The following is a 25,355-nucleotide window of genomic DNA, read 5'->3' as shown; positions in this document are numbered from 1 at the left end:
TACAGAAGAGAAGCAGAGGGTATCTGAGCACTTAGAAGAAGCTGACCTAGCATGAGGGGCTGTGGAAAGATTCCCTGTGCAAGTGATGCTTGAACCAAACTCTGAAGGATGGAGAGGACTTACCTACGTGGGGTGGAACAGAGGGTTCCAGTTGGAGAAAACAGCAGTTCAAATGTATGAGGCAGCAAGGAAGAAGTGGGGAAATGGATGGAAGGTGGAACACATGAAGGCATCAAGGGCACAGAGACATCCAGGTAAGACTTGAGAATGGCTTATGGAGTCAAAGAGGAGATCAGACTGACTGCAGAAAACAATCTGGGTAAATAAGGTGAAACAGAGGACAAGACCACACACAGGCAATTCTGGACTAAGCCAAGAAATTGAGGCTTAACACCAGCACCAAGCTGAGAGTGCAGAAGGTAGGGTGTAATCACCAAGAGAAACATAGGATAAAAACAGTACACAAATGGAGCTGGATGTCCATGTTTTGGTAATGGTTCAGGAAAACGTTTTTTTTCAGAAAACAGTGATCTTAAAAAAAAAAGTCAAATTATTTACAAGTATCAAGTAAGCATAGTTAAATCTTAAAAAAATAATATATATATATATATATATATATATATATATATACAAAACAAATTGGACAAATACAACCAATAACAAAAATAATGCAACATGGTAACCATTAGTACAATGCTACAAATGCTCACAGCTCTTTTCAAACTCTACTGTAAAGCAGTCCTTGTTTTTTTAATCTTCCTGATGTCAAAAGTATACAAATTTAGTTAAAGTTGACTCCATTACAAGTGATACTTTTATTGGTTCATTACGAAGATTAAATTCACGGTGCACCACTCTGTTATTCACCTGTAAGATAAAAGCACAAACTGTCCAAAAGAATGTAAAGCCCTCAGCAAAAGCCTCTTAATAAAGCCCACAGAAGGAGACTGGCAGAATTCTCTGACTGCACCAGGAAAACAATGCAGACACCACCCACCAAGTGCTTGAAGGCATTGAGTGGCTGTGTGCACAGACCTGGGTTCAAGTCAACTTGCCCCTGGGTAACATCAGGCAAGATAGTAACCTTCTCTGAGCCTTGGTAACTTACGGCATATGAAAGCATTGGATTATGTTTTGTCCAGAGTATCCAATAGCTCTATTAATTCCAGTGCTGCTTGTAAGCCTACCATCTGCTGCCTCACTAAGCTCTAAGTGCCTTTAATGCAAAGGTTGCATCATGCTCATTTTTGGACTTTCTTGACAGTGTCTACTCAGCAAGTGCTTTAAAAATGAACAGTGTTGGGACTTCCCTGGTGGTGAGTGGTTAAGACTCCACGCTTCCACTGCAGGGGTGCGGGTTCCATCCCTGGTTGGGGAACTAAGATCCCACATTTCAAAAAAAAAAAAAAAAAAATGCTGTTCATACCATATGACCCAGCAATTCCACTCCTGAATACATATCTAAAAGAAACAAAAACACTAATTTGAAAAGATACATGCACCCCAATATTCGTAGCAGCATTATTTACAATTGCCAAGGTATGGAAACAACCTAAGTGTCCATCAACAGATGAATGGATAAAGAAGATGTGATATACACACACATACACATACACACAATGGAATACTACTCAGCCATAAAAAAGAATGAAGTTCTGCCATTTGCAGCAATGTGGATAGACTTTGAGGGTATTATGCTAAGTGAAATAAGTCAGAGAAAGACAAATACTGTATGATATCACTTATATCTGGAATCTAAACAATACAACAAACAAGTGAATTTTTAAAAAAGGAAGCAGACTTACAGATATAGAGAACTAGTGGTTACCGTGGAGAGAGGGAAGGGTGCAGCGGTAATGTAGGCGTGGGGGGAGAAGGGTTATTATGGGATTATATGAAAACGTGTGAAACTTTTGAAAATTGTAAAGCACTATAGAATTTAAAGAATCTTTCATTCAGTTAAAAAATATAGGCTTTCAATTTTTTAAAAAAGAATGCTGTTCAATAAAGACTTAATGAGGAATAAAACACAGACCTACTGGAGCATGGACTTGAGAATATGGGGAGGGGGAAGGGTAAGCTGTGACAAAGTGAGAGAGTGGCAGGGACATATACACACTACCAAATGTAAATTAGATAACTAGTGGGAAGCTGCCACATAGCACAGGGAGATCACCTCTGTGCTTTGTGACCACCTAGAGGGGTGGGATAGGGAGGATGGGAGGGAGGGTGACACAAGAGGGAAGAGATATGGGAACATATGTATATGTATAACTGATTCACTTTGTTGTAAAGGAGAAACTAGCACACTATTGTAAAACAGTTATACTCAAATAAAGATGTTAAAAAAAAAAAAGACTTAATGAACACCAGTCAGCAAAACAACTTTCACTTAGCATTAACTAAAATGGATTTCTGCTTATGGTAGGTTAAATCTGTCTTTATTATTACATTTTATTGAGACGCTGACAAGAAACTATTTTCTTAAAGAGAGAAATTGAGCAATATAAGAGATTTGGAAATATGGTTAGAATGACTGTCAAAATTGTATATACTCCTTCCATTTAACATTTTTCCCCCCAAGAGCTTACCTTAAAATGAGATGAATACCTCAACATAATAAAGGCCGTATATGGCAAACCCACAGCCAACATCATTCTCAATGGTGAAAAACAAACCATTTCTTCTAAGATCAGGAACAAGACAAGGTTGCCCACTCTCACCGCTATTATTCAACATAGTTTTGAAAATTTTAGCCACAGCAATCAGAGAAGAAAAAGAAATAAAAGGAATCCAAACTGGAAAAGAAGTAAAACTGTCACTGCTTACAGATGACATGATACTATACACAGATAATCCTAAACATGCTACCAGAAAACTACAGGAGCTAATCAGTGATTTGGTAAAGGAGCAGGATACAAAATTAATGTACAGAAATCTCTTGAATTCCTCTACATGAATGATGAAAAATCTGAAAGAGAAATTAAGGAAACACCCCCATTTACCACTGCAGCAAAGAGAATAAAATACCTAGGAATAAACCTACCTAAGGAGACAAAAGACCTATATGCAGAAAACTATGAGACACTGATGAAAGAAATTAAAGACAATACAAACAGATGGAGAGATATACCATGTTCATAGATTGGAAGAATCAACATTGTGAAAATGACTATACTACCCAAAGCATCTACAGATTCAATGCAATCCCTATCAAACTACCAATGGCATTTTTCACAGAACTAGAACAAAAAATTTCACAATTTGTATGGAAACACAAAAGACCCCAAATAGCCAAAGCAATCTTGAGAAAGAAAAATGGAGCTGGAGGAATCAGGTTCCCTGACTTCAGACTATACTATAAAGCTACAGTAATCAAAATAGTATGGTACTGGCACAAAAACAGAAATATAGATCAATGGAACAGGACAGAAAGCCCAGAGATAAACCCATGCCCATATGGTCACCTTATCTTTGATAAAGGAGGCAAGAATATACAATGGAGAAAAGACAGCCTCTTCAATAAGTGGTGCTGGGAAAACTGGACAGCTACAAGTAAAGGAATGAAATTAGAACACTTCCTGACACCATATACAAAAAGAAATTCACAATGGATTAAAGACCTTAAGGTAAGACCAGACACTATAAAACTCTTAGCGGAAAACATAGGCAGAACACTCTATGACATAAATCACAGAAAGGACCTTTTTGACCCACCTCCTAGAGAAATGGAACTAAAAACAAAAATAAACAAATGAGACCTAATGAAACTTAAAATCTTTGGCACAGCAAAGGAAACTGTAAATAAGATGAAAAGACAACCCTCAGAATGGGAGAAAATATTTGTAAACAAAGCAACTGACAAAGGATTAATCTCCAAAATATACAAGCAGCTCATGCAGCTCAATATCAAAATAATAAACAATGCAATTCAAAAATGGGCAGAACACCTAAATAGACATTTCTCCAAAGAAGACATATAGATTGCCAACAAACACATGAAAGGATGCTCAACATCACTGATCATTAGAGAAATGCAAATCAAAACTACAGTGAGGTATCACCTCACAGCTGTCAGATGGCCATCATCAAAAAATCTACAAACAATGAATGCTGGAGAGGGTGTGGAGAAAAGGGAACACTCTTGCACTGTTGGTGGGAATGTAAATTGATACAGCCACTACGGAGAACAGCATGCAGGTTCCTTAAAAAACTAAAAATAGAACTACCATATAACCCAGCAATCTCACTACTGGCCATATACCCTGAGAAAACCATAATTCAAAAAGAGACATGTACCCCAAAGTTCACTAAAGCACTATTTACAATAGCCAGGACAAGGAAGCAACCTAAGTGTCCATTGACAGATGAATGGATAAAGAAGATGTGGCACATGTATACAATGGAGTATTACTCAGCCATAAAAAGAAACGAAATTGAGTTATCTGTAGTAGATGGATGGACCTAGAGTCTGTCATACAGAGTGAAGTAAGTCAGAAAGAGAAAAACAAATACCATTTGCTAACACATGTATATGGAATCGAAAAAACAAAAGTTCTGATGAACCTAGGGACAGGACAGGAATAAAGATGCAGATGAACAGAATGGACTTGAGGACACAGGAAGGGGTAAGGGTAAGCTGGGACGAAGTGAGAGAGTGGCATGAACATATCTACACTACTAAATGTAAAACAGATAGCTCGCAGGAAGCAGCTGCATAGCACAGGGAGATGAGCTCCGTGCTTTGTGACCACCTTGAGAGGTGGCATGCGGATGGTGGGAGCGAGATGCAAGAGGGAGGAGATATGGGGATATATGTATACGTATAGCTGAATCACTTTGTTATATAGCAGAAACTAACACAACATTGTAAAGCAATTATCCTCAAATAAAGATGTTTTAAAAAAATGAAGTGAAAAGGAGTTTTGAAAGCTGTTAAGCATCATATGTAAAGCATTAAACAATTTTTTAAAAGAAATTAAAATAGCTACCATAACTTGGGGAGATAAGGAGTAAGTAATCCTATATCACTGTGGTTAAGGCATGAGCTCTAGAAGTGCTCTGCCTGGGTTGGAAAGCCAAGGATGCTTTCCATCTGTAATAGGGGATGGGAATCCCAGTACCTGCCTGAGACCTGTTGAAAGACTTAATGTGTTAATATCTGTGAAGCACAGGGAACAGCAACTGGCACAGAATGAGACCTGCAGTGGGTGTTAGTGTTGCTGTTACTGTGTTCATTTACAACCTCTTCTAATTAGCTCTCTTTAGGAATAAAACCCCCAGATTACGCAGAAAATTACTCTGTCAATCTTCTTGTGAAAACGTTCTCATCAAGTGCATTAGCTTTAGACAGAATGAAGCACATGTCCACGTGGAATTTACTTACTTTGGTGAAGAAGTCAGCAATGTGCCACTTATTTCCATACTGTTTAAAGACTTCGGTCATTGCTTTGATCATCACAGAGCCGGTGCGGGGGTCCCGTAAAGCCACATGATCTACAAAGGAAAAAAGTCATTTCATCCATTTTCCTCCTCTAACTTACAGCAAACTTGTTCTTTGACCCATAGTTAAAACCTGGAAAATGGCTTTGAATCGAGAATAAAGAAACACTTGCATTAAGACACAATCACAGAGAACTCATGTGATCAATAGCACATAACCTCTCAAGAGGACATTCTTTTTATATGCATTTTTAAAATACAACTTTTCAAATATACAAAAAAGTAGAAAGCAAAGTTTAACAACCCCCCATATAATCATCCCTCAGATCCAAGAGTTATCATTTTGTCATATTTGCTTTATTTATTCCTTTTCTATTTTTTTTATTGCTGACTTTTGCTCTAGCATTTTAAGCTAAATTGCCCTAAATACAACCATATGGAATTTATTTGGGGGTATTCAAGAGTTTACTGAAATTATCTTTATTATTAGACTGAAAAACATGAAATATGTCTACATAGTGTGGAAATTCAATGGGAATATTAAAATTGCACCTTCTCATAGTAAACCTGGGTTGGAACAGAAAAAATATGGGACATCTTTCAACCTCAGGGTAGACAAAAGTTTCTTTTGTCTACACAACACAAAAATCATAAGCCATAGAAGAAAAAAAGATGATGAATTGGACTTAAAATCTAAAACTTTTGTTTTTTGGCAGGCGAGAATTCTACCATTGAACCACCAATGCTTATAAAACTTTTGCTTTTTGAAAGACATCATTAAGAAAATGAAAAGCCAGTCACAGATTGGGAGAAAATATTTTTAACTCATACCAGAGAAAGGACTTGTATTCAGAATATATACAGCTTAATAAGAAAACAAAAAACCCAATGCAACACTGGGCAAAAGAAGATACATGATGGCCAACAGGCACATGAATAGATGGTCAAAAAAATTGAAAGGTGATGGTCATACAAAATGATAAAAAAACATTTTTTTCTTTCTTTTTTTTGGCTGCACTGTGAGAGCAGCTCATGGGATCTTAGTTCCCCGACCAGGGATTGAACCCAGGCCCTCGGCAGTGACAGCACAGAGTCCTAACCACTGGACCCCCAGGGAATTCCCTCCTTCTTAAATAACCACAATTACTAATGGGATGTGTGCCCCTTTTGGGCACTGCATGACTTCTCAACCTAGGATACCACCATGGTACTTGCTTTTTAGCTCAGCAAACCTCCAAAACCTAAATACCACCAAAATATGATATCAAAAAGAACAAAGCACGATCTAATTTTTGGAACCATACCTCACCTGAGCTGGTGGTTCACAGAATTAAGTATAGCTGTGTGACTTCACTGTGACCCCCTGATCTGGAGACCGCAGCACTAGGGTGTATACCCAGAAGTGAAATTGCTGGGTCGTGGAATAAACAAACTTTCTAGGTATCACACATTGCTCTCCAAAGAGGCATTATAACTTGCTCTCATCAGTGGTATATAGTAGTACCCGTTGCCCCCCATCCCCACACATATTTGGTACTGCCTCATCCAATCAGGTAAATATGAGTGACCCAAGGGAATTCCCTGGTGGTTCAGTGGTTAGGACTCCGAGCTTCCCCTTCAGGGGGCACAAGTTTGATCTCTGGTCGGGGAACTAAGATCCCACATGCCACAACCAAAATAAAAAATAAATTAATTAAAAATTAAAAAAAATATTTGTAGCCAAGTAAGCCAACTGTGCTCTTTTCCCCATGAGGGCCCGGTGCACAATGGCTGCAAATAGCAGCCTCCTCGGTAGTGTATGCAGCCTGTTGCCTGTATGGGTTGCCCTAAGGGACCTTGGAGACAGCCCTTTCCAGTGGACATTAATGACTGGCATGCTGTCCCCAATCCAGGCTCCAGACGGGTATGCGCAGTGCCTTTGGAAAGCCCCAGGGTGCAGTGGCCAGGGTCCACATTGGCCAAGTCATAATGTCCATCCACACCAAGCTGCAGAACAAGGAGCATGTGATTGAGTCCCTCCGAAGGGCCAAGGTCAAGTTCCCTGGCTGCCAGAAGATCCACATCTCCAAGAGGTGGGGATTTACTAAGTATAATGCAGATGAATTTGAAAACATGGTGGCAGAAAAGCAGCTCATCCCGGATGGCTATGGGGTCATATACATCCCTAATTGCGGACCTCTGGACAAATGGCGGGCCCTGCACTCACAAGAGCCTTGGCGCTGTCCCCTCCTTACTCGTGCCCACCAATGAATTCTACTTTCCTGTCAAAAAAATAAAAATAAAAAATAAAAAGAACTGGGATCATGCAAAAAAAAAAAAAAAAATGGGTGATCCAAAAGATTCATTTTATCACATATTCCAAGTTTTCCACTTTGGGCACTTTGGGTACTTTAAATATCCCTCCAGGTATAAAACTTAATTCTTGATTAAAGCATAAGTTTAATGCTATTCTTGGCTGATAGGAATGAATGGAAATCCCCAAGGCGTGCCATTCCTCCAAACCAGGAAGCTGAAACTTGAGCTAGAAGCAGAAAGCAAACAGGAAAACCAGAGTTGCGCTTGTGTCTAAGGGGAAATGTCAAGTCTGGAAGGTGTACCTGGCAGATAGGGAAATGAATTTAAGATCCTGCATTAACCATGTGACCCTGAGCAGAGCTACAGAGGTCCACCCGGGTGATAATCCTCTCTAAAGGAAAGCATAACTGAATTATGCCCCCAGGAGTATCACAGATTAAGATTCAATAAATGAGCTAAGAGTTCAGACACACAAAGAAACAAACCCCCATGAGTGACAGGCAACAGAACGACCACAAGAGTGATCCCCAAAGACTTTAGATATTGAAAGTATAAGGTAAAAAATATAAAATAACTGTGCATGAAATGTTTAAAGAAATAAATGATGGAATCACAAGGAAGAACAAGCAAAGACACTGTTACAAGATAGGCCAGATTTGGGTGTAAAGTGAACTTACCACCTATAAATCTTCCTTAAATGAATTTCTAAAGGATATACTTCATGAAAAAAGAAAATGGTCTGAGATTCAGGATAGATAGAGAAGAAAATGGTAAACACATGCATAAATATAAACAAACATACACTGTATAAAATATTACAAAAGTGTTCTAATTTGTGGGGTTTTAAAAAAGGAATAGGCATTACCTAGCATAGTGCTCGTCACCCTAGAACATGCCAACCTATCTGATGAAAATGTGTTGGGTTAATGTCCTAATTTAGAAGAAAATTAGGGTGGAAGGAGGAGTGTAAGGATACATAAATAATTTCACATAAATAAAGATACAAAAAGTAAAAGTTAGAAATAAATATTGAACAATAGCGCTTAAGTGTGGAAGGTGATGAGAATTAGTGTTCTGAGGTTCTGTGTATCATCAAGGAGTAAGAATAAGCTTACTTACTTATAACATTTCACAGGGAACCAGGAGAAGAAGAGATGCAAAACACACACCTTCCGAGTCAGTAGAAGGATAAAATGTAAGAATAACAAACTAAACTCACAATCAATCAAAAACAAGAGCAATAAAACTACCATAATATTGTACACACCAACTATACTTCCATTTTTTAAAAAAAAGAGCAATAAAGGAGGGGAGAAAAGCAAATAAAGATAAATAGCACAAAATAAAATGGTAAAAATGTAAATATACCAATAGTTACAATAAAGATAAATTGTCCTAACTCACCAGTAAGAAGATTGATATTAGACTGGATTAAAAAACAAAATCCAGGGCTTCCCTGGTGGCGCAGTGGTTGAGAGTCCGCCTGCCGATGCAGGGGACGCGGGTTCGTGCCCCGGTCCGGGAAGATCCCACGTGCCGTGGAGCGGCTGGGCCCGTGAGCCATGGCCGCTGAGCCTGCGCGTCCGGAGCCTGTGCTCCGCAACGGGAGAGGCCACAGCAGTGAGAGGCCCGCGTGCCGCAAAAAAAAAAAAAAGAAAAAAAAAAAAATCCAGTTATATTCTGCTTAAAGGACCACCTAAAACATAAGGGCCCAGAAAGGTTAATAGAAAAAGGTCTGAAGGAGATATACCAGGCAAATATGGGCCAAAAGAATACTGGGGTATCTATATTAATATCAGAGAAAAACTAATACCAAAAAAAGCACTATTGGGGATAGTAGGTTCACTAAACAATGATTAACATATTTATTTCACCACAAAGTGTAACAATTCTAAAATCATATGCCTCTACTAAAGTTGCCTCAAAATATATAAAGAAAAGAAAAATAGATAATAGAACTACAGAAGAAACTGACATATCCACCATGATAACATGACATAGTAACACATTATCTCAGTTATTGGCAGGTCAAGCAGACAAATTACTAAATATGTCTGCTTGACCTTTAGTAGAGACTTGTAACAACACAACTGAGCTCAATTAATATAAATATATAGAACCTTGTATTCAAGAAGTGAACACATATTCTTAAGCATATATAGAATATTCATGATAGATCAATAGCCATTAAAAAATTTACTACAGATTAAGACATAAATCAAGTCTCAACCAATTTCAGATTGGTATAGTTGATATTCTTTCTCAAGAATAAACTAGACATCAATAATAAAAGGATAAAAATAATAATAATAAAAGGATAAATTTTAAAATTTTAATACCAGAAAAATTTAGAGGCATATTTCTAAATAACTAATGGGTAAAAGAATAATGGAAATTTAAGAATTCTTGGAACTGAAGGATAAAAATGTTACATATTAAAATATAAAAGATACAGTGAAAGCAGTAATTAGAGGGGAATTATAGGTTTAAAAATGCTTATTTATTTTAAAAGGTAGAAAATAATTACCCAAGTACCTAACTGAAAAAGTTGGGAAATTAAGAATAGAATAAAACCTTAAAAAAATGGAGAAAAATGGAAATATGAGGTAAATGAATGAAATCAAAAACAAACATAATAATAGAGAGGATTAACAAAACTAAAAATGGGTTCTTAAATAAATAAATAAACCACTGGCAAGACTGATCAAGAAAAAAAAGAAGAAAGCCAGAAATATCAGAGGTAAAGAAGGGAACATAACTACAGATAGAGAATCCACGTGATGAAAGATACAAGGAACCCTACACCAAGAAATAAGAAAAAAAACTTGGGCTTCCCTGGTGGCGCAGTGGTTGAGAATCTGCCTGCTAATGCAGGGGACACGGGTTCGAGCCCTGGTCTGGGAAGATCCCACATGCCGTGGAACAACTAGGCCCGTGAGCCACTCTACTGAGCTTGCGCGTCTGGAGCTTGCGTTCAGCAACAAGAGGCCGCGACAGTGAGAGGCCCGCGCACGGCGATGAACAGTGACCCCTGCTCGCCGCAACTAGAGAAAGCCCTCGCACAGAAACGAAGACCCAACACAGCCAAAAATAAACAAATAAATAAATTAAAAGAAAATAAACTTGTTTTTCTCCCGTTGAGAAGCCAGTTTTCCCATCACTTATTAAACGGTCCATCCTTTCACCATTGATTAGCAATGGCTTCTTTGTCATGTGTCTCGTTTCCCTATATATTTGGTTCTACCTCTACATTCTTTATTCTATCCCAATGATCTGTTTGTCTATGAACTGGCTGATAGAGTTTTTGTTATTGCTTTCTACTAAGTATTCATATCTTAGAAGACACATTTTCTCAAATATCTGCATAGCTCATGCTCTCATGGCCTTCAATTCTACACAATAATCACCTTCTCAGTGGAAACATCTCTACACATCTCTTTTTAAAACCACAGTCTCGGGACTTCCCTGGTGGCGCAGTGGTTAAGAATTCACCTGCCAATGCAGGAGACATAGGTTCGATCCCTGGTCCGGGAAAATCCCACCTGCCGTGGAGCAACTAAGCCCGTGTGCATGCGCCACAACTACTGAGCCTGAGCTCCAGAGCCCGTGAGCCACAAATACTGGAGCTTGCACACCCTAGAGCCAGTGCTCCACAAGTGAAGCCACAGCAATAAGAAGCCCACGCACTGCAACAGAGTAGCCCCTGCTTGCCACAACTAGAGAAAGCCTGTGCTTAGCAACGAAGATCGAATGCAGCCAAAAAAAAACCAAACAAACAAAAAATTACAATCTCCACTTCTACCCCTCAATACTCCCTCTCCCCGGTTCCTGCATTACTTTTCTCCACAGCACTTATCACCAACTAACATTTTATTTGGTAAACTTTTCACTGAAGGGTAACCATTATACAGCAAAGTATGCAAAGCATATGGGTATATAATAGCTCAATAAATTTTCATAAAATGAACACACCCCCATAACTGGCACCCTCATCAAGAAACATGATGATACCAGTACTCCAGAAGTCCCCTTTTGCTGCTCTGGTCATAACCACTCCAAACACTGTGCACCCTGAGGACAAGCAGCACCCGGACTTCTACCATCCACCATAGATTAGTTTTGCCTGTTTTTGAACTTCATAGACATGGAATCATAAAGCAACCCAGGATCTATTTTCTGTATGTGCTTACTGTCGCCTCCTCCCCTAGAACATAAGCTCCATGGAGGCAGAGATTTTTAGTTCTTTTGTTCAATACTGAATCTCTAGTCCTCAACATAAATAGCCAGCACATAGTCATGAAATTCATTCATTAACAAAATTGGAGCTCAAGATTCCTCGTCTTGACCCTTAACTGTTCCATAATAATTTTGTGATTAGTTTGTCAAATTCCATGAAAAAACATGTAGAATTCAGTTTACAAACTCATTTGGGAAAATAAAGGTCATTTCCATGGTATTGAAAATCTCAACCATGAGCATGGTATTTCCCACCATTGATTCAGGTCTTTCTTTATGACTTTCCGGAATGTTCTCTCATTTTCTCTAATAAAGTTCTTACTCATCTTCTGGTAGTCATTCCTAGACATCATTCACTAAAGCAAGAAAAAATAACATGGTATCTTTTTTCTTTTCTATTATATGTTCTAAGTGATTACTGCTATATTCAAAACTATTGATTTCTACAATATTGATCCTTACATCTTTTCTTATCTTAATGCATTAGCTAGGACTACCCATGCCATGTCAAACAGTAGGAGTGAGAGTGGGCATGCTTGTCTTACATCTAACTTTTTAAAAAATTTACAGCTTTAGGGCTTCCCTGGTGGCGCAGTGGTTGAGAATCCGCCTGCCGATGCAGGAGACACGGGTTCGTGCCCTGGTCCGGGAAGATCCCACATGCCGCGGAGCAACTAAGCCCGTGAGCCATGGCCGCTGAGCCTGTGCGTCCGGAGCCTGTGCTCCGCAACGGGAGAGGCCACAACAGTGAGAGGCCCGCATACCGCAAAAAAAAAAAAAAAAAAAAAAAAAAAAATTTACAGCTTTATTAAAGTATAATTGATCATTGACAAGCATCTGCATATATATATATATTTGGCGGTACCACGCGGCATGTGGGATCTCAGTTCCCTGACCAGGGATTGAACCCATGACCCCTGCATTGGAAGCATGGATTCTTAACCACTGGACCACCAAGGAAGTCCTGCATATATTTTAAGCAAACAATTTAATAAGTTCTGACATATGTATACTTCCGTGAAACCATCACAACCAAGATAATGAATCCAATCAGCCCCCTCCAATGTCCTCATGCCCCTCTGTAATCCTTCCTTCCCTCTCCACTCCCATCTCCAAACACAACTGATTTGCTGTCTTATAGATTGGTTTGCATTTTCTAGAATTTTATATGCATGGAACCACACAGTATCTGCTTTATTCTGTCTGACTTCTTTCAGTCATCAGGATTATTCTGAGCTTCATCTATGCTGTAGCATGCATCATTTCTTTTATTGCTGAGTAGTATTCCATGTATGATATACCACGATTTGTTTATTCTTTCACGTGTTGATCATTTGGGTTGTTTCCAGTCTGACTATTTCAAATAAACCTGCTTGCACTTGCTATGTACAAGTGTCTATCAGGACATATGCTTTCTTTCTTTTTTTTAAAAAATACTTATTTATTTATTATATATTTATTTATTTTTGGCTGTGCCAGGTCTCAGTTTTGGCACTCAGGATCTTTGTTGCGGCATGCAGGCTTCTTAGTTGCGGCATGCATGCAGGATCTAGTTCCCCGACTAGGGATCGAACCCGAGCCCCCTGCATTGGGAGCACGGAGTCTTAACTGTTGGACCACCAGGGAAGTCCCAGGACATATGCTTTCATCTCTCTTGGATGAATAAAGTTACATCTAACTTTAATGGGGATATTTTCATTTTATATTATTGTCCTTATTTTTCTTTGCTTCCATTTCTTCACTAACATTTTATCTTGAACTGCATATATACATATATGTGTGTCTGTGTATATGTGTATATACACACATAAGCTATTTTAATCCTTTTTGAAGAAAGTCAAGATAAAAACAGCTAAATAAATGCCCTTGACCACTTATTTCTATCTTCTCTACATTTTCCTGTTTCCCTTTCACAACTGAATCAAGTTCACGCCTTCAGCACACAAGATTCTTTTGGATTTTAACTTATTAGTATTAATAGTATAGTAATAATAAGGATAATAACATAATCAGCATAATATATTAGTAATAATATTAATTTCTTTTTAAACTTATTATGCCAGTTATTATGATAAGCACAATACCTGCACTACATAATTTAATTTATATAACATCTCAATGACACAAGTATATTTTATCATTCTTCTTTTGCATAAAGAAACTGACATATCTAGAGGCTAAGAAATATTGAAGGTCTCAAAGACAGCAAGTGGCAGAGCTGGCTTTGGACCAAGATCTTTTTCACATGAGAGCCGATGATCTTATTTACTATGTGATACTTTGCAAAAAGGATGGCGTCTTGAACAGAAGAGATGAACAGTCAGATGCAAACCTGCCATCTCTGAAAGCAGAACAGTTGAAGATGGATAGGTTAATGAAAATTTTTCCTTATGGACATCAATCTGTAAAGTACAGATAATATTTTTTAAAAAGATTTTCAGTAATTCCCTGGCAGTCCAGTGGTTAGGACTCAGCACTCTCACTGCTGAGGACCCAGGTTCAATCCCTGGTCGTGGAACTAAGATCCCATGAGCCACATGGCACAGCTAAAAAAAAAAAAAAAAAGATTTTCAAAATCATGAGGAATAAGCTAAACCCTCTGGACGAATGTGTATCTCACTGTCATCAAGCCTCACTGTCTTACCTGCCTGGGTGGGATAGATGATGAAATAATCACTGAATGTAGGCAGCCTTCTCTTCTCTGATCCGTCATCCGAGTCCATGGGTTCATCATCCGTTTCAACACCACTGTCTCTTCTCTCTATTTTTTGAGGAACGAAAATGCAAACTACGATAATACACCACTGTCACCAGTAACCTTTAATAAGAGTCACAACAAGCTTGTATCTCCATAAGAGAGAGAAATATCCATCAAAGTTAACATAAATCAGATATTAGTCCCACAAGCCACCTGGAATCACATGAACGGTGGGACATCCCCTGGAAATTGCCCACCTCTCTCCCAGAATTTGAGGTTCCCCAACCCACCTCATGAACTTAAAGACTTAGACCCTTCCTCAGCCTAAATTAACTATCCTATCCCAGGAAAGCTTTCCCTTCATCCTTTCCTCCCAGCTCAAAGTCCCTACTATATTACGTAACTAAAGTTACATCAGCTAAGCATCCTCTAATGTAAAATAATTTTTTTAAACTCAGTTTTCTTTCCTCAATCATCAATATGAGAATTTCCTAGAAACAGAACTATTACTAAGAGGTCTCCACTTACCTCCTCTGCAGGCCTGGATTATAAAGATTTTTGGTTTCTCTTGAAGTGCTGGACAATTTTTATTGTTAAACATTTCAAAAATGCCTTCCAGGCTAACTTTTTCACCATCTTTCATTCTGATAAAGCCTTCTTCTCCGTGGGCCATAAGAGCAACAAGGCAACAGCCAATGTCATCTTTAATTTCATTTAGTCCATCTCGAAATGATGTTATTTTTCCAAGTAACTCCTGTAAAATAGGAAAACATATTAAAAAGAACTGCAAGTAGGAAAACCCAGAAATCCCAGAGATGGCTCCTTTACAAGGTGATCCAATGAGACGACAAATATGAAAATACCTGCATCTCTAACGTCAGTATAACTTGTCACTTGCCTTTTGGTTGCTTTCGGAATTCATATGATTTCTTCTTGTACAACTGGTGGTTCTTTTTTTTTTTTTTTTTTTTTTTTTCTGTGTGGTACGCGGGCCTCTCACTGTTGTGGCCTCTCCCGTTGCGGAGCACAGGCTCCGGACGCGCAGGCTCAGCAGCCATGGCTCACGGGCCCAGCCGCTCGGCGGCATGTGGGATCCTCCCAGACCGGGGCACGAACCCGCGTCCCCTGCATCGGCAGGCGGACTCTCAACCACTGTGCCACCAGGGAAGCCCTACAACTGGTGGTTCTTGTTTGACAAAATTAGGGTATTTCTGATTCTCTACCACAAAATACAACAGAATTATAGCTCCCCAAAGGGTTAATGTATTTCAATGCTATATTATTAACTTACTTTAATATATAAAATTATCTTATAAAATTAATACCCTCAATAAGCTAGAAATGGAAGGGAATGGAGGCGTCTACCCAATCATATCTACTTGCCAGAATCTATCAGGAGACGTCATCAGAATCAATCCCACTAAAAAGAGAAGACAGGAATGCCTGTTCTCACTAGCCTCATACACGTTGTAACAAAGATCCTAGCCATTTCAATAAAGTAAAGTAAAAAATTAAATGAAGTTTAAATATTGGAAACAAACTCATTACTTACAGATAATATGACTATCTAGAAATATAATCAACTAAAAACTACTAGAACTAGAGATCAGCAAGTTGACCAGATACAAAGTTAATTTACCAAGATCTATAGCTCCCCAATTACCCAGGAATAATAATTTAAACCACATAATGGAAAAGGGATCCATTCATGGTCATAACAAAAGTAAAACAATACTTAGGAATAAACCTAACAAGAAATGCACATTACCTAAGTGAAGAAAATTATTTTAAAAAAAACTTTAGTGAAGAGGCAACATAAACTATGACATACCGATGTTTCTGAGATGACTCAATACTATTAATTTGCCAATTAACTCTAAATTAATCTCAATTCAATGTCATGTCAATTCAAATCTCAAAGGATTTCTGTGAAACTTAACCAGATGGTTCTCAAGGTCACAGAGAACAAATGCTCAGGAACAGCAAAGTGCTCAAGAATAGCAAAGAACATTTAGAAGTTTCAAAAAGAAAAAAAAGCATAAAAAACAATGAATGGGGGGTAGGTCCTATCAGACATCCAAAGGTACTATAAAATCATGGTGAACAAAACACTGATATATCAGCTTAAGAATAAACAAATGTATGAATAGAATATTTTAGAATACAGAAATTGATCCAAATATATATATATATAAGGATTTAGTTTCTGATAAGAATAGAGTTTCAAATATGTGGGGAAAGGATTTATCATCAACAAAATGAGATGACTGGCTTAGAAATAAAGTTAGACCTCCCCTCACTGTTCCAAAAAATATAATTCCAGTGAGTAGAAGGCTAACCTTAAACTATAAAAATGTTACAGAAAAATAATTAAAAAAATTTTTAAGTTGGGAAATCATGGGGTTTAATCAAGACATAAAAACCAAGAAGCCAACAAACATACTGACAAGTTTACTCACAAAAACTAAGACTTCCAGGGGAGTTCCCTAGTGGTCTAGTGGTTAGGATTTGGCACTTTCATTGCTGTGGGCGGGGTTCCATCCCTGGTCAGGGAACTGAGATCCCACAAGCCACACGGTGCGGCCAAAATAAATAATTTAATAAATAAATAAAAAAGACTTCCAATGCCACGGAGCAACTAAGCCCATGTGCCACAACTACTGAGCCCACGCGCCACAACTACTGAAGCCTATGTGCTCTAGGCCCTGTGCTTCGCAACAAGAGAAGCCACCGCGATGAGAAGCACGCGCACTGCAAAGAAGCATAGCCCCCGCTCACCACAACTAGAGAAAGCCCGTGCGCTGCAACGAAGACCCAACACAGCTAAAAATAAATTAATTAAATAAATTAATTAAAAAATAAATTAAAAAGACTTCCATTTAAGATAACAAAAAGTCAAAAGGCAAGTAACAAGGCAGGAGAAAAATATTTGCACTCTATTTTGTCTAAAATTCAGGAAAAAGAACTACAGAATAAGAAAAAAAAAAATCCAGGGTGGTCCAGTGGTTAGTACTCCGTGCTCTCAGTGCCGGGCCCCAGGTTCGATCGCTGATCGGGGAACTAAGATCCTGCAAGCCACGTGGCGCAGCCAAAATAAAAAAGGAAAAAGAAAATCCAGTAAGAGAAAGGGCAAACAGGTAATTCAAATAATTCACAGAAGGAAAAAAATGGCCAAAAGATGTTCAACCAAACTAATAATCAGGAAAATGAAACAGTGAAATAATTTTACCAGTAAAGTTGCTAAATATTTACAAATAAATGTTGACAGGATGTAGAGAAACAGGCCACTTCTGGACCTTTGGGAGAATAAAACAGAACATTGGCAATTATCTGTAATCTGAATGGAAAGGACTGGGTTAAAAAAATCACATAATATTGGAAGAGATTCTGGTATAATCCTTGGGAAACATGAAGGAGTCTGTTTTTAGCTTTGAAATAATAAAATCAAAATTTATTGAGCACTTACTATAAGCCAGCTACTATTCTGAGAACTTTTACATGATGCAGCTCATTTCATCCTCACCATAGCCCTACAAGATAAATTACTATCACCCCCCCCCCATTTTAGAGATAAGAAGGTAGTCAATTAATTTAAGACAGAATTTCTAGAACTCTTGCACTATTATTTTGTGTCAGGTAATCTTTGCCTTGGGGGCTGTCCTGTGCACTGTAGGGTGTTCAGTAGCACCCTGGCTCTACCTTGGCAACTACACAAGATGTCAATAGCAACCTCCAGTTGTGACAACCAAAAATGTCTCCAGACATTGTCAAATGTCCTCTGGGGGGACAAAAATCACCCTCAGTTGAGAACCAGATTTAAGGTAACAACTAGTAAGAGAAAAGATTCCACCGGTCAGTGTGTGCTGCTTTCCTAGCCCTTCTGCTATGCTGTTCCTTGATATTCACTAGCAGTGCCTCCTGGGGTCTATGAAGGACTTTCCTGTTATTATCCCAAAACATGGGCAGGGCTAGGCCAGGACTCAGCTGGGGTCAGAGAGGTCAAAAGGCAGTTCCCACCACCACTCTTTCACCTCATTTTCTTGTGTCCCCTAGTTAAATCACAATGCAATTCTGCCCAGGGCTCTCAGCAACTCCTCTCCCCACCCTTCCCATGGTTCTAAGCAAGTCCCACCAGGATCTTTCAAAGCCCCCTGGGCTCCAATGCTGCTTGGATTCCTCTGGCCTGGCTGCTTGACCTCTCAAAGCTGTCCCCTTGGTCTTCCTGTTCCCAAATGCTCTGGACCTTGCCTACTCTGGACTCATGGCTTATCCTTGGGCCTCCTTGCCCAACTCGCTTTTACACCTTGTTGGATTCCCTTCCCTCTTCAAATGCAGGGACCCAAGAGGTCCCTGCTTGACTAGAAGGGAAGCTGGAGTATCATCACACACTTAACATGACAAAAGCATCTGTATCCAACAGGTAAGCTGGGTAAGAATTTCATCAGGACATAGACATCCATTGCTCAGCAGGCCCTGGTTCTAACCAGGTAAAAAAACCCAATTTTTTTAAAAAGGAAGGAAAATTATAATATCCAAACTACAATTTTTCTTCTTCTTTTTCTTTATTTTTGGCTGTGCCGCAAGGCATGTGGGATCTTTGTTTCCCAACCAGAGATCAAACCTGCGCCCCTTCAGTGGAGGCATGGAGTCTTAACCACTGGACCGCCAGGGAAGTCCCGAGCCACAAATTTTCATTTTTGTTTTTAACTTGGTACCATTTCGTCAGGATCGATGCACAACGTATTTTCGAACTGGCATTGGCCAAGCCAGTCCTCCATCAGTAGGACATCCTGGTGAGCGCCTGGCCTGTTCCTCTTCACACACATGAGGAAGGCCTTCCGCCTGCCACTCAGGTCATAACGGTCCTGTTTTTAAGGAAAGGCAAGAAACAATATTTAAACCAAACCAAATCCAAATATGCCTTACATGTGAAATGAGTTTCTTCTGGAGTTAATGATGACATTTCCCAGCCCAGAGCAGGGGCATAACACTGATTTCCTCTCTCATCATGACTTCCATTTATAATTTTTTCAAATACCTTTCTCAAACTAGGACGAATAGGCCAACCTCATTTTTAAATTCCTATACATAGCCATAACTGCCCGTTTAAGGAAAATGGTAAATGACAACACAGGGCTGCAGTTATCAAAATCCAGAATGTGGGACATTCTACAGGACAAATAACCTGGTGTTGTCAACAAACAAGAAAAGAGGTCAAAGGGAGAGGTATCATAAATTAAGCATCTTAAGAGACAAACCATCAAGTGTAACTGTGTAGACCTTGTGTGAGTCGGACCCTGACTCAATCCAACTGTAAAAGGCATAGGAGCCAGTCAAGGACATCTGAAGGCTAACTGCCAATAAGGAATTTGTTTCTAGGTATAATAATGGTATCATGGCTATGTCTGGAAAAAGTCTTTCTCAGAAATACATACGTAAGTATTGTATGTATGAAAGTGATATGGTAGCTGGAGAATTTGCTTCAAAATAATGGGGGGGCGGGGGGAGGAGCAGATGAGACAAGATTGGCCACGTTGTTAATTGTTGAAGCAGGGCAAAGAGTAGGTTGGGTTGGAGTCTGGAGATTCATTTTTCTCTTCTCTCTACTTTAGCTTATGTTTTAAATGTCCATAATAAAACAAGGCCGGAAGCCAGCAATTTATGTAGTTTCGAGAGGTCACACAGCCTACAATGCCTTCGTCTATAAGATGCAGATACTAACAGTGCTTACCTCATTTGGTTAATGCGTGCAATGTGGTTTTATCTGGCTAATGTTTTGCTTTTCCTATTTATAACGGAAAGCAGATTGACGACGACACAGATACCCACCTCCAATCCAACAGAAGCAGCACAAAAAAATGTTCAAATGGTGACTAAATACTATCTTAAAGAGTCCAGATATTTACCAATTCACCTTCCACACAGTCATAGCTTCTCTTTGGAATCTTTCGTGGAATCACTGAATGAATTTTCATGAAAAGACAAAACAGAAAAGAACATATTTTTTCTTTTTTCTCTTCTTAATCATGATCTGCTGTCATTCCTGTTAACAGGAAGCACCTCCCAAAGAAATCAGTTGCCTCTTATGTTTTAAAACAGGTTTCTAGGATTCTGAAAACCCTCTCCCAAACTCATAAGGATGAAAACTTAACAGAACTCCCTTAGGCCCCAGTCAGATTCAGGGACAGGGAGAGCCAGGCCAGAGATGAAAAGGAGAAGCACCAATGAACATTAGTGAACATGCACCTCCAGAAAAGGAGACCAAGACATCAATAAAGAGAAAACTGAAGTTAAAGGAACTAGACCCTATTTAATTTTTTAATTAAACAAACTCAGCATTCAATTCAAATATTTTTGGAGTGCCTACAGTATGTAGTCATGATACTGGGTAGTTTGGTTGATTCTGAAAAACAAAAAAACCCAGTTTACCAACTGCGAGAGACTCACAGTTTAAAGGGGTGATAACCCTAACCACTAAGCCTGGAGAGACATTATGATAAGTGCTGTGCAGATTCAGTCAAGGGAGAATCAAAGGCTTTGTGGGGCCAGTATTCTGCCTACAGGCCATGTTTTGAGGTCGTTTACAGTTGTCACCCATTAGGAATCTAAAAGTCAGCAAAGCAACATACCTCAAAGCTCAACCAGATCTTTATTGGCATATAATTGCTTTATAATCTTGTGTTAGTTTCTGCTGTATAACGAAGTGAATCAGCTATATGTATACGTATATCCCCATATCTCCTCCCTCTTGCGTCTCCCTCCCACCCTCCTTATCCCATCCCTCTAGGTGGTCACGAAGCACCAAGCTGATCTCCCTGTGAGATGCAGCTGCTTCCCACTAGCTATCTATTTTACATTTGGTGGTGTATACGTGTCAATGCTACTCTCTCACTTCGTCCCAGCTTACGCGTGATTTTTCTCAAATTTTTGGAGAGCTATTAGCCAGGAATTTGGTGTAATGACACATAACGTTATTCCTTAAAAAATGTTAAATGTGTGTGTAGAGTTAAGTAGCGGTTGTACTTTTGATTCAATAAAATAATTAAAAAGAAAAAAAAACTCAACCAGATCATAAGCAGGTGATGGCAGAGACCAGCAACCGTATATTTTAGTGTCTACCTCAGTGTGCCCAGTAGAAGTGCTCTTTCTTTCTCGTTCTCTTTCTCTATGTACACAAACTCGCTCACATATTGTACACACATACATTTATTAAACTTACGAGGGGAAACCCTAACCGCCCGCAACTTGTTACATTTCTTGATCTTAAGCCACATCTTCCCAGATTTATGGCAAATGTTCTAATGGTGGGTTCCAACACGGGGTTTCTCACTGCATCATCTAAGAACCTCCCCCATCATAATCACTTGGAGGTAATTGTTAAAAATGCATCTCAGGCCTGCTGAGTCAGTCTGATTTCTCAGCCCACCCCAGAATGAACTGGTAGACCCTGATGGCTACTCTTGGACTGGTCACTTGGATCCGTGCCTGGGAACTGTCTCTCTCCTGCCCGTTTATCCCCCTGTTCCCACTTCCGCCGCGCGTTCACTGGTCCCTCGACGCCTGCATCCTCCTTGCTCCACTTCCCCCACCCCACCCTACTGAAGCTCGGTCCCCCGCCGCTCACCCGTGCCCCAGGCCTAAGCCGGCGCTCACCTACGACACCCCCTCCCCGCCAGTCCCCCTTTCCCTCCAGTCAGTCCCCTTTCCCCCTGCCCGGGAATCCCGGGCAGTCCTCCCTCCGCCAATCCGGGAATCCCCAGGCGGTAGGGCCAAACCCCACGGTCACCAAGCACCCCCTCCGGTTCCCCCAATCCCGGGAATCTCCGCGCGCTCACCCGGGCCGTCGGCGGCGGCGCTCTGCCAGCGCGGCAGCAGGTCGGCGCGGGGCAGCTGCTCCAGCACCTGGACGAGGACGCGCTTGGCGGCGGCCGGCGGGTAGTACTGCTTGGCGAGGAGCCTGGCCAGCCCCGACGGGCTGCAGCCCTCCAGCTCCAGCTTCACCTGGCTCACGCGCGGCTCCACCTTCTTGAGGTGGTCGCGGAAGGTGCGCAGCTCCTGCGAGGATAGAAGGTCCAGGGTCTCCTGCAAGCGGCTCTGCAGCTCCTCCATGGCCTGCGGGATCTTCGGAGGCGTCCGCGAACCGTCGGCCCCCGAGCGCCAGCCGATTCCCGGGCTCCCCTCCATTGTCACCCAATGATGCTGAAGCGACCGGGCGGGAGGGACCAATCTGAGCCCTGCGCGCCTCACACGCCTCCCGCTTCTCCTCTTTGTTTTGAAAACTGGAGGCGTTTCCGCTCGTCCTCTGAAGCCCGGAGACCTGGACGCCGGCTGCCCGCAAGCTCCCGCCTTCCGTCCTCTCAGGCCCGAGCTCCGCCCCCGCCCCGGAGCCACGCCCCGCACTCTGGAGGCCCCGCTCCGCCCACAAGAGCTCCTTCTTTAACCCTTGGAGCCTGGGTTAGCAGAGCCGAGTGGTGCCCGCCCTGCAGGGCTACCCCGTGGTTCTCTGCCTTGGCACGCGTTAGGATCACCAGGAGGACTTTTGAAACTACTCATGCCCAGGCCACAACCTGAGCTGATTACATTAGAACGTCTGGGTGGCCGACCCAGGCATCAATGGTTTTTAAAGCTCCCAGATGATTCCAGTGTGCAGCCAAGTTTGAGAACCACTGACCTTGGAGCGTTTACCAGCTACCTAAGCCAGTAGTTCCCAAGGAGCAGGGAAGAACTTGGAAGGTGAAAGAACACCTACAGAGTATGGCATTGAGCCAGTTTTTTTTAGAGAGGACGTGGTGACAAAATCTAATATTTGAGAATTTGAAGGCAGCAAGGAGGTGGAAGTGCACACTGCTCAGCCTGGAGGCGTGAAGGAGCACTGCCTTGGAGAGCAGATCTCAGCTTTGCAACCCCCCAGAGTCCTATTGCTAGGCTCCCTGACTTGACTGGGCCCTCAGGAAGTGATGACTCATTTAAACCGTGGTTTGCCTCAAAATTACTTACCCTTTCCAACAGCTGGTGAAAGAATCTTAGGACTTGTTTGAAACCTGATTCAAGTAAACCAACTGTAAATAATAATTTTTGAGACAATCAGGGAAACATGAATATGGCCTGGGTATTGGATGATAAACAAACAAAAAAAATGTTAACTTTTTTCAAGTAGGATAATAACGTTGTAGTTACCTAAGAAAAATGTCCGTAATTTTTAGAGATGCATATTGAAATGTGGAAGGGTGAAATGATATGTCTGGGATCTGCTTTGAACAGCTTCAGTTAAGCAAAGAAAAAAGGAGGTGGGGGAGAGGAGAAAGACAACCAAAAGTGGCTAAATCCTGAAAATTGTTCCATTTGAGTGATGTGAGTGAAGAGGCAACGTACCATCTATTCTACTCTTGTGATTGAGATATTTCATAACATATTCTTGGAAACTGAGTATAGCAGCTTGAAAGCTTCGCTTCTGTCCTTTTTGCCTCCTGCCTTACTAGGCATTATCTCTAGCGCCAGATGACTGTTTACTCCCACAAAGCTCCGCCCCTAAATAATTTGCTTTAAGTCTAAGGCAGCCAAGAACGAATCAATTTAAAGAAAAAAAAAAGTGGGGCGGGGCACTGGGCAGTGTTTCCAAAGTCCTCTGAAGCTCACTAGCCACTTCCTTTATGAACTTTAATACTTGTGGGAGACTGCAGGAGAGGAAAAAACAAATTCTAGGGACCTGGGATATGTAGACCCCAGAGCCACTTGCCTCTGGAATCAGAGTTCATAATGGCAAATTTCAGTTTTTCTCCATATTTAGAGAAAATGAGATGATTTCTCCAAATTTTAAGATGATTTGCCCCCAAAAGAACAAATGAAGAGCAGGGAGGGGACTCTGGTGGCTGTGTATAAGGCCAGCAAATCTTCACTGGGATGAAGCCTGCACCTCTGGGCCTTATCTCTGCCCCTCCACTCCAGGAGCCCCTAGCCGGGCCCTACTGGCATTAGGCTCCCAGAGCCCAAGATGAGGGTCAGGGAGACTGAAGAGGCCAAGAAACCTGAACATCCTGCCTCAGAGGCTAAATCCTTAGGTGGCAGGCACTCCATCCATCATCTGTGTTAAGCTGCCTGCCCTGCATTCCTGCCCCAAGCACACCATTTCCAGCCCTAGGTGCTCCCCTGCTTTCCCCAGCACACAGCCTCACACACGCAGGTCACCAAGCACTGGTGGTTTGGGTACCACTAGGAGATTAGGATCCTAGTTTGTCTTCTCCCATACTCCTCTCCATATTATAATTTTGAATACAGCATTCTAACCTAAAACTTAAACTTATAAATCATTAAACTTAATATGTATGAGTTGACTTGTGTCTCCCAAAAAGATATGTTGGAGTCCTAACCCCCAGTTCCTATGAACATGACCATATTTGGAAATATGGTCTTTGCAATGTAAGATGGAGTAGGGTGGGCCCTAATCCAATGACTGGTGTCCTTAAAAATAGATGGAAATTTGGACAGAGAGACACATGGGGGAGAAAGCATTGTGAAGACAGAGACAGAGATTGGAGTGATGAATGCCAAGAATTGCCAGAGACCATGGGATTAACTGGAAGAGACAAGGAACCATCTTCCCCTCGAGACTTCAGAGAGTATGGCCCTGCAGACATCTTGATTTCAGACTTGTAGGCTCCAAACTGAGAATAAATTTGTTAGAAGC

General features: G+C 40.7%; 1 protein-coding gene and 1 non-coding gene across 2 annotated transcripts; one reads left to right on the top strand and one right to left on the bottom strand.

Moving 5' to 3' along the window:
- Positions 1–724: 724 nt before the first annotated feature.
- On the bottom strand, positions 725–23,024 carry CASP14 (caspase 14). Its single transcript, XM_059075877.2, has 7 exons — positions 22,507–23,024; positions 20,578–20,630; positions 19,387–19,536; positions 15,200–15,425; positions 14,618–14,734; positions 5,387–5,496; positions 725–867 (listed from the first exon to the last, which is right to left on the bottom strand). The coding sequence occupies exons 1-7, from the start codon at positions 22,853–22,855 to the stop codon at positions 766–768; spliced, it is 1,107 nt and encodes a 368-aa protein (XP_058931860.1). The 5' UTR covers positions 22,856–23,024; the 3' UTR covers positions 725–765.
- LOC131764696 (small nucleolar RNA SNORA70) lies at positions 7,156–7,290 on the top strand. Its single transcript, XR_009337907.1, has one exon. It is a non-coding gene; the product is annotated as a small nucleolar RNA SNORA70 (small nucleolar RNA).
- Positions 23,025–25,355: the final 2,331 nt, after the last annotated feature.

This window comes from Kogia breviceps, chromosome 10, assembly GCF_026419965.1.
Source record: "Kogia breviceps isolate mKogBre1 chromosome 10, mKogBre1 haplotype 1, whole genome shotgun sequence".
NCBI classification, from domain to species: domain Eukaryota; kingdom Metazoa; phylum Chordata; class Mammalia; order Artiodactyla; family Physeteridae; genus Kogia; species Kogia breviceps.
The sequence above is the reverse complement of the archived record's forward strand: the minus strand, read 5'-3'. Positions and strand labels throughout refer to the sequence as shown.

Coding starts and splice junctions, on each gene's coding strand:
- CASP14 (XM_059075877.2), bottom strand. CDS start 22,855: ATGGAGGGGAGCCCGGGAATCGGCTGGCGCTCGGGGGCCGACGGTTCG. Junction 15,426..19,386: donor GCATCGATCCTGACGAAATG/GTACCAAGTTAA, acceptor CCTATTTTACAG/GAGTTACTTGGAAAAATAAC. Junction 868..5,386: donor TTGCTGACTTCTTCACCAAA/GTAAGTAAATTC, acceptor TTTATCTTACAG/GTGAATAACAGAGTGGTGCA.